We start from the raw sequence: 13,015 nt of genomic DNA on the forward strand, positions 1-13,015 counted from the left end.
GGGTTTTAATACATAAGCTGTATAGGAATTTGGGCTTTAGTTTTGAGAGCCTACTAGTTATAACAAAAGTAGAAGGGAGAGTGAGGTTTCATATAGTCAGATTTTAGTGTTTGTCCCCTTCAGGCAACTAAGTCCTGGAACTAATAAGCTTTTGCTTATGTCTCAGGGACCCCTAATTAAGAGTATGTTTCTTCTTCAGAATAGGAGCCCGAAGAAAGAGAGGAGATTGGGCACTCTTAAGTCAACTGGCAATTATTTACCAAAAGTGCCAACACCATGCTTTTAAAAGAGTGGAAATTGTAGTAGTTAGTAGCCCAATCACTGCTCTTAAGGTGCCTACAGTCTTACTGAAGAAATATGAGTTTAATAAATTAAAATGTTTGATGTAAGCTACGTTAAATACCATTTGTGTCAAAGTTCTTTTTGCTTTTTACTTATTTCCAAACTCACCTTGTGAAACTGATAGGTCAGTTTTAAAGATGGGAAACTGAGGTACATAAGTGGAATAATTTGTTTAGAGTCACAGCAGAAATGAGCTTAGAAATTAGAACTCTTTTTAAAAAAATTCTTTATTGATAAAGTGTTAAAAGATATATAAATTGAGCATTTAAAGTATACAATTAAATTGTTTGAGTACATTCACAGAGTTGTATAATCCTCACTAAAATCTAATTTGGGAACATTTTTTATCACCCCATAGAGCAACTCCATACCCATTATAAGTCACTTACCATTCCCCTATCCCCCAGCTTTAGGCAACCACTAGTCTACTTTCTGTCTCTGTAGATGTGCATACTTATGGAATTACACAATACATGTTTATGTCTGGCTTCTTTCATTTAGACTGATATTTTCAAGGGTTACTCATGTTGTAGTATGTTTCAATATTTCATTTCTTTTTATCGAATATTATTACATTGGATGGATATACCACGTTTTACTTATTCATTGGTTGATGGACATTTGGGTTGTTTCCACTTTTTTGGCTCTTTTGAATAATGCTATTTTGAACATTTATATACAACTTTTTGTGTGGATATATGTTTACATTTCTCTGGGGTAGATATCAGATCATAGTACTCTATTTAATCATTTGAGGAACTGCCAAACTCTTTTCCAAAGTGTCTGTACCATTATACATTCCCACCAGTATTGTATGTGGGTTGCAGTTTCTCCATATCTTTGCCAACACTTGTCACAGTCTATCCTTTTGATTATAGCCATCATAGTGAGTGTGAAATGGTATCTTATTTGGGTTTGATTTGTATTTCCTAATGACTAACATTGTTGAACATCTTTCTTTGTGATTATTGACCATCCATATATCTTCTTTGGAGAAACATTTATTCAGATCATTTGCCCTTTTTAAAATTGGGTTGTTTGTCTTTTTATTGTTGATTTGTAAGAGTTCTTTACATATTCTGAATATAAATCCCTTATCAAGCATATGCTTTGCAACTGTTTTCTTGTGTTCATTGTTGTCTTAATTTTGATGAAGTCTAACTTACCTATTTAAAAATTTTTTTTCACTCGTGCTTTTGATTTCATATCTAAGGTCCAAAGTCATGAAGATTTACTTTTTCTGCTAAGAGCTTTATAGTTTTAGCTGTTATATTTAGGTATTTGATCCATTTTGAGTTAATTTTGTATATGGTGTGAGATAGGGGTCCAACTTTAGTCTTTTGCATGTGGATATTCAGTGTCCCAGCACCATTTGTTGAAAAGACAATTCTTTAACCCCATTGAATCGTCTTGGAACTCTTTTATCAAAAATCAAATGACAATAAATGTTTAAGGATTTATTTCTAGACTCTTCAATTCTATAAGCACATTTTTTTTTTTTTACCTCAGTGAAACTTAGTGTCTTTGTTTCTAAAGTGTTGATGGTAATACCTATCCAGTAATCCATTGAAAAGTAGAGATTTTATTAGTAAAATTCTTGCTGTCATGCCTGTCTTTTCCCCTCCATCTGTAACCTGACCTTGTGGTCAAGAGGTAAGTATAGTTGGCTTTAATTCAGATTTGCCCCTTTTATGAGGTGTATTGATGTTCTGCCCTTACTATTACTTTTAAAAAATATTTCCTAAAGGTGGATGGCATTCATTGTTTTATCTACTTTGAGGTAGAGTTAATGAAACAAACTTTGCTTTAAGAAACTTTGCTTTTGTTTTAAAGTTACCCTTTAAGTAATGGTTCCACAACAGTGAATATTGTGATTTTAATTTCTGCTTATTTATTTTATCACAGATGATCCTTTCAAGGATGATCCTTTTGGGAAAATTGGTTAGTATATTATTGAGGTCCTTCTTAGCTTTAATTTGATTCTACTTAATTATAAGCTTATGTTATATTTAGGAATAAGATCTCACAGTTGGGTAGTTATAGGAAATGGACTTCCTTTTTATTCAGTTTTAAAATTGACCCAAGCCCTCACTAAGATGTTGTATGTGCCTGGCATTTTCAGAGAAAAATTGGTAGACACTTCTGAATTTGCTTAATAAACTGTTAGCTGTACTTTATAAAAAAAGATATTAGTGCTTGTACTTTGATGCTTTTAATAGTATTTACACTGATTTCTCCTTATTAGCCAAAGATTAAATAAACAAAATGATCTACATTACTACAGGGTTTAGAACTTTTGTTTTCCTAGATTAAAGCCTATTTGAGTGAATGGGGGAAGAGTAAAGATCTTAAAGAATTACTAAGTGTTAAGCTTTTTAAGATATTCTTTCTCTGGAATTTTTGCATTAGAATAAAGCAAATCTTGTGTACCATTTAGTTATGCTTCCCAAAGCTGTTCCAAACTATTGGCTATTACCCTTGAGCTCAGAGGGAGAAATACATTTAGAAGTTTTTGTTGTTTCTTTAGTTATGATAGCATAGAATAAGGGTCTCAAAATGGGATCACTTGATATTATATGCTAATTAAAAAATAAGTTTATTAGGTGAAAGACTCTGTCTTTTACCAAAACCACAAAGGAAACTGTGATTCTGTCCCCACCCCCAAAATTAAAATCACCAGTTTAGAGGAATTATTTAATCCTAGCATATAGGCAACATTTGTGTAGTAAGTGTTGGAATTACTGATTTGCTTTGAATGAATGATGAACAAGTAGGAAAGAATGTTAATTAAAGCTATTTAACTAGATGCAACTGCCTATACTTTTTTCTGACAAAATAAGTAGTCAAAATATAAAGTACCTAACTTAGTTTCTACAGGAGTTCAAAATGCCTTTTAATTAAGTCAGTTGTCCTGCCTTTGGTGACAGGAAATTTAGAGTAACAATTTTGTAATCTCTTATATTTGTGTTGTATTTTCTTAGATCCATTTGGAGGTGATCCTTTCAAAGGTTCAGATCCATTTGCATCTGACTGTTTCTTCAAGCAATCTTCTACTGATCCTTTTGCCACTTCAAGTACTGACCCTTTCAGTGCAGCCAGCAATAGCAGTAATACATCGGTAAGTAGGAGGGTTAAAAAATGTTAAATGGATAACAGATGTTCTGAAAGAGTTTCTTTTTTCCTTTTTTAAGAGCAGACAGTTTATTGAGCAGAAAACTAGTGAAATAACAAGACCATTAATCACTGCTAGATAGTAAATTCCTTGAGGGTAGGAACTATATCTTATAAAATATTTAGCACACACGCCCTGCCTGTACTGTGGTTAAGTGGTCAATAAATATATGTTAACTTTGGTTTAATGGTCAGAGAAGAAGTAGGGAAAGAGACAAATGTAGAAAAAAAATGATAAAAACGATTTACCTATAAAGTCATACACGATTTGAGTCATCTTTCAAATCTGAAGGATATAAATAATTCAGTACTCTAGACAAGAAAATTATTTGCCAAACTGCCACTAACTCCTGGGAATGAGAATCAGACACCTTCCTGGTAGATCCTTTTCCTTCCACATGGCAATATCAGGCATATACGTTACAAGTGAAGAACTAATTGGCCAAGTCTATTTTGTCTTTAAGAGAATGGGTATACAGTGGATCTTTTGGATTCTGTCTGCAAATGAGTTTCTTGAAATACACAGTGATGAAAGAATCCTCTTGTAGATTACTTCTGATGGACCATATAAAAATTTCAGTCTTGGGCTTCCCTGGTGGTGCAGTGTTTGAGAGTCCGCCTGCCGATGCAGGAGACATGGGTTCGTGCCCTGGTCTGGGAAGATCCCACATGCTGCGGAGCAGCTAGGCTGTGAGCCATGGCTGCTGAGCCTGCGCGTCCGGAGCCTTTGCTCCACAATGGGAGAGGCCACAACAGTGAGAGGCCAGTGTACCACAAAAAATAAATAAATAAATAAATAAATTTCAGTCTCATCAAACCCATCTAGTTTTTGATTCAGACTGGTATTTCACACCTTGATCACCCATTGGAATTGACTAGAATAACTCATGTCATCCAAATATCAAGTCCACCCTTCAAAGGACCAAATTTTATCCCATTGGGGATATTAAAAATAACTGATTGGGCTTCCCTGGTGGCACAGTGGTTGAGAGTCCGCCTGCCGATGCAGGGGACACGGGTTCGTGCCCCGGTCCGGGAAGATCCCACGTGCCGTGGAGCGGCTGGGCCCGTGAGCCATGGCCGCTGAGCCTGCACGCGTCCGGAGCCTGTCCTCCGCAACGGGAGGGGCCACAGCGGTGAGAGTCCCGCGTACCGCAAAAAAAAATAATAATAACTGATTAAAAATCCATAAGCCAGTGTTCAGTAAAGCTTTTTTAAAATGTTTGGTATTTATTATGGAAATAATGAAATCAATTTAAAAGGAACAGCATTGATTTTAAAAAAATCATTTCTGTTATTTTATAGACATATCTGGAGTGTTATTCTTGTAAAGAAGTATAAATTCCCACTAAATGTCAGACTCTCTTGATAACATATACATAGAACAACAATTACTATTTAATAACCATGAACTATGATCCCAGTACTTCTGTGTGCTTCACAGTCATAATTTCTAATCTTCACATCAATCTTGCAAAGTAGGTGTTGGTGTCCCTGTTTTAATAATAAGGGCACCGGGACTCAGAAAAATTAACTAAGTTCAGACAACTAAGTGCTTTATCATCTGGAGGCTTTGAAAACAAAACCTTTATGTTATGGATATTTAAACACATGCAAAATAGAGTAACATAATGAAATATTTTAACTTGCATGTATCTATCACCCAATTGCAATAATTATGAATGGTTTTGGAGGGCTTTTTAATTGCTTTTTTTCATGTTTGTTTGGTTTGTTTTAAAGTTTTTATTTGAAGGCTTATTTTTTGAGGCAGGATATTTCACATCTGTAAGTAAACCAGACCTAGAAAGGGAACAGTTGATTGACAGGCATGTGAAGCAAAAATTTTGTCTTTTAATACTCTTAGATTAAGAAAACTTCCTTAAAAGAGTAATTGATTCTTTTAAAGATAATAGACTTTGGTGTTCTTGAATTACTTCCTTACTGTATTCTAATACAGTATTCAGTACTGTATTTATTCAGCTACTTGGCCAGCAACTGTTTTTTTCCACTGATGTAAAACTGATGTAAAATGCCTGTGTAACTAAATATTTGTGGTTTCCACAGGCTACTGGATACTCTGTTTTCCTACAACACTTAGTTTGCAGTGTGGGCCCATTTGCCAAATTTTTCTCAAATTGGCTGCAACCTGAATTCTTTTCCTCTCACCTTATTTTAGCCTCTCATTATCCACTCTTATTGTTTAAAGAACAAGAAAGCCAAAGCAGCTCTTCCTCATTTAAAAATAAACAAGTTTCTTTTGTTCCTCTTCCCTGGTGAAACTTTTCTACCCTTCATTCTACTTACGTTTTCCCTTTTCTCCCCAGGTTTTGAAAGCAAAAATGCCCTTGCTGACAGCTCTTAATTTCTCCATTCAAAACTAAACACCAAATTGGCAATATAACAATAGTTACTTTTATCTAATCTCTTCTATGCTCCAGGCATGGTGCTAAATTCTTTTCATGTGTTACCTCATTTAAGCATCACAGTAATCCTATGAGGCTCATGTTTCATCCTCATTTTAAAGATAAAGATCAATAAATGAGAGGTTAAGTGTAAGTTAGTAAGTGATACAACTAAATTCAGACCGTGGTCTATCTGACCAAAATCTAAGGTCTTCACCACTATAGTCTAAAATTTAAACTCATTTCTTCCTAGCTACAAACCCCTGTTTTTTGTCATCTTCCTTCTTTTCAAATGGGCCTCTGTTAATGCCTCTAGACATGAATCTCTCCCCACAAATCTTTCCTATTCCTTTAAGGATGGTCTCTGTTCTCAGAGGGACATAATTTTAAAAACCAAACCAAAAAAACAAGTGCCATTTCCTACTATTCTAGCTAGTCTATGCTAGCTACTGTGTACGTGCTAAGTCATACTGTGAAATGAGGGAGTGGATGGCTGATGCAGAAGAGAGAATTTCAGTGATAAATTAGGTGACTTTGTAGGAGGATTTTGGAACATTAATTCTATAAAATTATACCATCTGTATTTTAGTCATGAAAATTACTTTTGTGTACTAAATTGCCTAATTATCAAACTGAACATAACATAAAGAGTTTTGTGGCCACTAATTCCCTCATGGGCTGCACAGTCCATCCTGTTCCCCTTGCTGTCCCAGTGGCCTTTTAGGTTGGTTGCACAGTGTATGATAAAGGAATAGAAATAAAACCTGACGCACAGGTAGACATACTTTTTCTGTTTCTCTCAGTGATGGTACATAAAATCTGCAAGCTATTGTTAAAAATCAGGGCTGTTAGTTTTTCCTTCTCTCAAAGTTTAGAGAAGCAGTAATAGTTGGTGACTTTAGTTATCGTGTCTGTGACTGTCTCTCACACTGGCATTTTAACTATTATATTAGGAACCATGGAGAGTTACTTTGCTATATAGACCAACTTGATATTTTTCCCTCTTGATTGCTATTTATTCATTCAGCAGATAATCAGAGTATAAGGTAGTGTGTTCATTTTATAAAAATGTAAGTTAAGCATCAGTTAAAATAAGTACTATCATTTTCAGTTCTGAAAACATCACTAGTATTTACTTCTTTCTGCTAATAGTTTTGTTTTAATGGGTCCTGTTTTATAAAAAGAGAATATACTCTTAAGTCCCAGTTAGCATTGCTTCTCTCTTTTCAAATACATGTTTTACTTGAGCTCTCCAATATCCTTTGACATTCAATTGTTAATACCCAATTTCTTGATGATTAGAAGTAGATCCTGGGGCTTCCCTGATGGCGCAGTGGTTGAGAATCCGCCTGCCGATGCAGGGGACACGGGTTCGTGCCCCGGTCCGGGAAGATCCCACATGCCGCGGAGTGGCTGGGCCCGGGAGCCATGGCCGCTGAGCCTGCGCGTCCGGAGCCTGTGCTCCGCAAAGGGAGAGGCCACAACAGTGAGAGGCCCACGTACCGCGGAGAAAAAAAGAAATAGATCCTGTAATACAGATGACATTGCTAATCATGAGTCAGAGTAGGAGATAAATATTCCAAAACTCTTTTGAGTCAGAGTAGGAGATAAATATTCCAAAACTCTTTTCATGCCCCTTTTATTTAACTGTATGCCAAGGCTTTTGGCTGGCCTCTTAAAAAGAGCCCGATGCCAGAAGGTTAGTTCAGTTATCTTCTTAAATATACATTTTGTTTTACTATGATTTAAAAACAAAGTAAAGTAGGAAGACAATTCAATAGTTAGAATCACTGGCTTCTGGTGAAGTCCTCACTCTTTGTAGCCTCTCACCCTTGCCATTTGATCCAGATTTTTACATGGCTTATTATTGAAAGCAGCTGAATTTTTTTAGCAGAAAGCTCTCTCCCTCGCTCAAGTTTTCTCTCTCTGCCTCCCCCTCTCTTTCTGTCTCACACATTAACATTAGAGGAAGCTGAGTAAAGGGCATATGAGAAGTCTCTGTATTATTAGGGATGGGATTGTGATTGGAGAGGGGCACATGAAGACTTTTGAGATGTTAGTTTCCTGGGAGGTGATTGCATAGGTGTTCACTTGATACTTATTTATTAAACTGTACATAATGTTCCATACATTTTTCTGAATGTATGTTATGTTTCACAGTAAAAGATTAGAAAATGACATGTATCATTTCAATTTAATAAATTTGCAAATCATTAGGGGTAAACATTTGCTCCTAACTGATTTAGAGTTTGTAAAGAATATTTTCTTTGGTGTGGCAGTGAGGTCTCAGCCCTGAAATGTTGCCTCTCTGAGTCATGACTTGTGTAATTTGTTTAGGTGGAAACATTAGAGCACAATGATCCTTTTGCTCCTGGTGGGACGGCTGTGGTTGCAGCCAGCGATTTGGGTAAGGAGATAATTTATCAGTCTCTTTCAACAGTAAACACCACTCTCTCTTTAAGCATCTTTCTTTTCGTGTCCAAATATATTCACCCAGTTTACTTATTTATGGTGTTAAAATTATCGCATAGCTATATCCTGTTGCATTCTACCAATAGTAAGAATGGTGTTTTTGTATCACTTTCTACTTATCATTCATTATCTCATTTATTGTGCTTATTAAACAGCTTACTATGTACTCTAGCCAATGTCAGTAAGACCAATAAAAACCCTTTTTGCTTTATAAAAGGCAGCGTTGCTTGGCAGTTTCAAACTCAGCATTGATTCTTATGGATCTTTACCTAAATTTAAAAATTAGTGGCTTCCCATAAGTACTGATATTACCTTTACAAATAGTACTTAGGTCCTGTTAATAAGACAGAGAACTAAATGTTATTCTGGTACCCAGTTTTCATGCTTTATTTATGGAATCTAATTTTCCATTTATCCTTTTTTTTTCTTTTTTTTTTTACTTGTATATTTATTTATTAACATCTTTATTGGAGTATAATTGCTTTACAGTAGTATGTTAGTTTCTGCTGTATAACAAAGTGAAGCAGCTATACATATACATATATCCCCATATCTCCTCCCTCTTGGGTCTCCCTCCCACCCTCCCTATCCCACCACTCTAGGTGGCCACAAAGCACCGATCTGATCTCCCTGTGCTATGTGGCTGCTTCCCACTAGCTATTTTACATTTTGTACTGTATATATGTCAGTTATACTTCTCTCACTTTGTCCCAGCTTACCCTTCCCCCTCCCCATATCCTGAAGTCCATTCTCTACAGCTGTATCTTTATTCCTGCCCTCCCCCTAGGTTTTTCAGGACCTTTTATTTTTTTTTCTAGATTCCATATATATGTGTTAGCATACAGTATTTGTCTTTCTCTTTCTGACTTACTTCACTCTGTATGACAGACTCTAGGTCCCTCCACCTCACTACAGATAACTCAATTTTATTGATTTTCATGGCTGAGTAATATTCCATTGTATATATGTGCCACACCTTCTTTATCCATTCATCTATTGATGGACACTTAGGTTGCTTCCATGTCCTGGTTATTGTAAACAGAGCTGCAGTGAACATTGTGGTATATGACTCTTTTTGAATTATGGTTTTCTCAGGGTATATGCCCAGTAGTGGGATTGCTGGGTCATATGGTAATTCTACTTTTAGTTTTTTAAGGAACCTCCATACTGTTCTCCATAGTGACTGTATCAATTTATATTCCCACCAACAGTGTAAGAGGGTTCCCTTTTCTCCACACCCTCTCCAGCATTTATTATTTGTAGACTTTTTGATGATGGCCATTCTGACTGGTGTGAGGTGATACCTCACTGCAATTTTGATTTGCATTTCACTAATGATTATTGATGTTGAGCATCCTTTCATGTGTTTGCTGGCGATCTGTATATCTTCTTTGGAGAAATGTCTCTTTAGGTCTTATGCCCATTTTTGGATTTGGTTGTTTGTTCTTTTGACATTGAGCTGCATGAGCTCCTTTTACATTTTGAAGATTAATCCTTTGTCCATTCATTTGTTTGCAAACATTTCCTCCCATTCTGAGTATTGTTTTCTCATCGTGCTTATGGTTTCTTTTGCCGTACAAAAGCTTTTCAGTTTCATTAGGTCCCATTTGTTTATATTTGTTTTTATTTCCATTTTTCTAGGAGGTGGGTCAAAAAGGATCTTGCTGTGATTTATGTCAAAGAGTGTTCTTCCTATATTTTCCTCTAAGAGTTTTATAGTGTCTGGCCTTACATTTAGGTTGTTAATCCATTTGGAGATTATTTTTGTGTATGATGTTAGGAAATGTTCTAATTTCATTCTTTTACATGTAGCTGTCCAGTTTTCCCAGCACCACTTATCAAAGAGGCTGTCTTTTCTCCATTGTATATTCTTGCCTCCTTTATCAAAAATAAGGTGACCATATGTGTGTGGGTTTATATCTGGGCTTTCTATCCTGTTCCATTGATCTATATTTCTGTTTTTGTGCCAGTAACATACTGCCTTGATTACTGTAGCTTTATAGTATAGTCTGAAGTCTGGGAGCCTGATTCCTACAGCTCCATTATTCTTTCTCAAGATTGTTTGGCTATTCGGGGTCTTTTGTGTTTCCATACAAATTGTGAAATTATTTGTTCTAGTTCTGAGAAAAATGCCATCGGTAGTTTGATAGGGATTGCCCTGAATCTGTAGATTGCTTTGGACAGTACAGTTATTTTCACAACGTTGATTTCTCCAATCCAAGAACATGGTATTATCTCTCCATCTGTTTGTATCATCATTAATTTCTTTCATCAGTGTCTCATAGTTTTCTGCATACAGGTCTTTTGACTGCTAAGGTAGGTTTATTCCTAGGAATTTTATTCTTGTTTCAATGGTAAATGAGAGTGTTTCCTTAATTTCTCTTTCAGATTTTTCATCATTAGTGTATAGGAATGCAAGAGATTTCTGTGCATTAATTTTGTATCCTGCTACTTTACCACATTCAGTGATTAGCTCTAGTAGTTTTCTTGTAACTTCTTTAGGATTCTCTATGTATAGTGTCATGTCATCTGCAGACAGTGACAGCTTTACTTCTTCTTTTCTGATTTGGATTCCTTTTATTTCTTTTCCTTCTCTGATTGCCATGGCTAAAACTCCCAAAACTGTGTTGAATAATAATGGTGAGAGTGGACAACCTTGTCTTGCTCCTGATCTTAGAAGAAATGTTTTCAGTTTTTCTCCATTGAGAATGATGTTGTCTGTGCGTTTGTCATATATGGCCTTTATGATCTTGAGGTAAGTTCCCTCTATGCCTACTTTTTGGAGGGTTTTTATCATAAATGGGTGTTGAATTTTGTCAAAAGCTTTTTCTGCATCTAGTGAGATGATAATATGGTATTTCTCCTTCAGTTTGTTACTATGGTTTATCACATTGATTGATTTGCATATACTGAAGAATCCTTGCATTCCTGTGATAAACCCCACTTGATCATGGTGTATGATCCTTTTAATGTGTTGTGGGATTCTGTTTGCTAGTATTTTGTTGAGGATTTTTGCATCTGTGTTCATCAGTGATATTGGCCTGTAATTTTCCTTCTTGTGACATCTTTGTCTAGTTTTGGTATCACAGTGATGGTGGCCACGTAAAATGAGTTCGGGAGTGTTCCTCCCTCTTCTATATTTTGGAAGAGTTTGAGAAGGATAGGTGTTACCTCTTCTCTAAATGTTTGATAGAATTAGCCTGTGAAGCCATCTGGTCCTGGGTTTTTCTTTGTTGGAAGGTTTTTAATCACAGTCTCAATTTCAGTGCTTGTGATTGGTCTGTTTATATTTCCTGTTTCTTCCTGGTTCAGTCTCAGAAGGTTGTGCTTTTCTAAGAATTTGTCCATTTCTTCCAGGTTGTCCATTTTATTAGCATAGAGTTGCTTGTAGTAATCTCTCAGGGTCCTTTGTATTTCTGCAGTGTCAGTTGTTACTTCTCCTTTTTCATTTCCAATTCTGTTGATCTGAGTCTTCTCCCTTTTTTTCTTGATGAGTCTGGCTAATGGTTTATCAATTTTATTTATCTTCTCAAAGGACCAGCTTTTAGTTTTATTGATCTTTGCTATCGTTTCCATCATATCTTATTCATTTATTTCTGATCTGATCTTTATGATTTCTTTCCTTCTGCTAACTTTGGGGTTTTTGTGTTCTTCTTTCGCTGATTACTTTAGGTGTAAGGTTAGGTTGTTTATTTGAGATGTTTCTTGTTTCTTGAGGTAGGATTGTACTGCTGTAAACCTCCCTCTTAGAAATGCTTTTGCTGCATCCCTAGGTTTTGGGTCGTCATGTTTTCATTGTCATTTGTTTGTCAGTACTTTTTGTTTTCCTTTTTGATTTCTTCAGTGATCTCTTGGTTATGTAGTAGTGTATTGTTTAGCCTCCATGTGTTTGTATTTTTTACAGATTTTTTTCCTGTAATTGATATCTACTCTCATAGCATTGTGATCAGAAAAGATAGTTGATACAATTTCAGTTTTCTTAAATTTACCAAGGCTGGATTTGTGACCCAAGATATGGTCTATCCTGGAGAATGTTCCATGAGCACTTGAGAAGAAAGTGTATTCTGTTGGTTTTGGATGGAATGTCCTATAAATATCAATTAAGTCCATCTTGTTTAATGTATCACTTAAAGCTTGTGTTTCCTTATTTATTTTCATTTTGGATGATCTGTCCATTGGTGAAAGTGGGGTGTTAAAAGTCCCCTGCTATGATTGTGTTACTGTCAATTTCCCTTTTATGGCTGTTAGCATTTGCCTTATGTATTGTGGTGCTCCTATGTTGGGTGCATAAATATTTCCAGTTGTTATATCTTCTTCTTGGATTGATCCCTTGGTCATTATATAGTGTCCTTCTTTCTCTGTTTTACTGGTCTTTATTTAAAGTCTATTTTGTCTGATGTGAGAATTGCTACTCCAGCTTTCTTGTGATTTGCATTTGCATGCGATATCTTTTTCCATCCCCTCACTTTCAGTCTGTATGTGTCTCTTGGTCTGAAGTGGGTCTCTTGTAGACAGCATATATATGGGTCTTGTATTTGTAACCATTCAGCCAATCTGTGTCTTTTGGTTGGAGCATTTAATCCATTTACATTTAAGGTAGTTATCGATTTGCATGTTCCTATTACCAT

At 35.8% G+C, this 13,015-nt stretch overlaps 1 protein-coding gene across 3 annotated transcripts in view; it reads left to right on the plus strand.

Moving 5' to 3' along the window:
* The window catches only part of EPS15 (epidermal growth factor receptor pathway substrate 15), a 168,942-nt gene that overhangs the window by 125,006 nt on the left and 30,921 nt on the right, over positions 1 to 13,015 (plus strand). For all 3 annotated transcript variants that reach the window (XM_059064028.2, XM_059064018.2, XM_059064037.2), the window contains 3 exons: positions 2,248 to 2,283; positions 3,324 to 3,460; positions 8,253 to 8,322. In XM_059064028.2, coding sequence (XP_058920011.1) covers positions 2,248 to 2,283; positions 3,324 to 3,460; positions 8,253 to 8,322 — 243 coding nt within the window. The remainder of the gene's footprint in view (positions 1 to 2,247; positions 2,284 to 3,323; positions 3,461 to 8,252; positions 8,323 to 13,015) is intronic.

This window comes from Kogia breviceps, chromosome 1 (genome assembly GCF_026419965.1).
Source record: "Kogia breviceps isolate mKogBre1 chromosome 1, mKogBre1 haplotype 1, whole genome shotgun sequence".
In the NCBI taxonomy this organism is placed as follows: Eukaryota; Metazoa; Chordata; class Mammalia; order Artiodactyla; family Physeteridae; genus Kogia; species Kogia breviceps.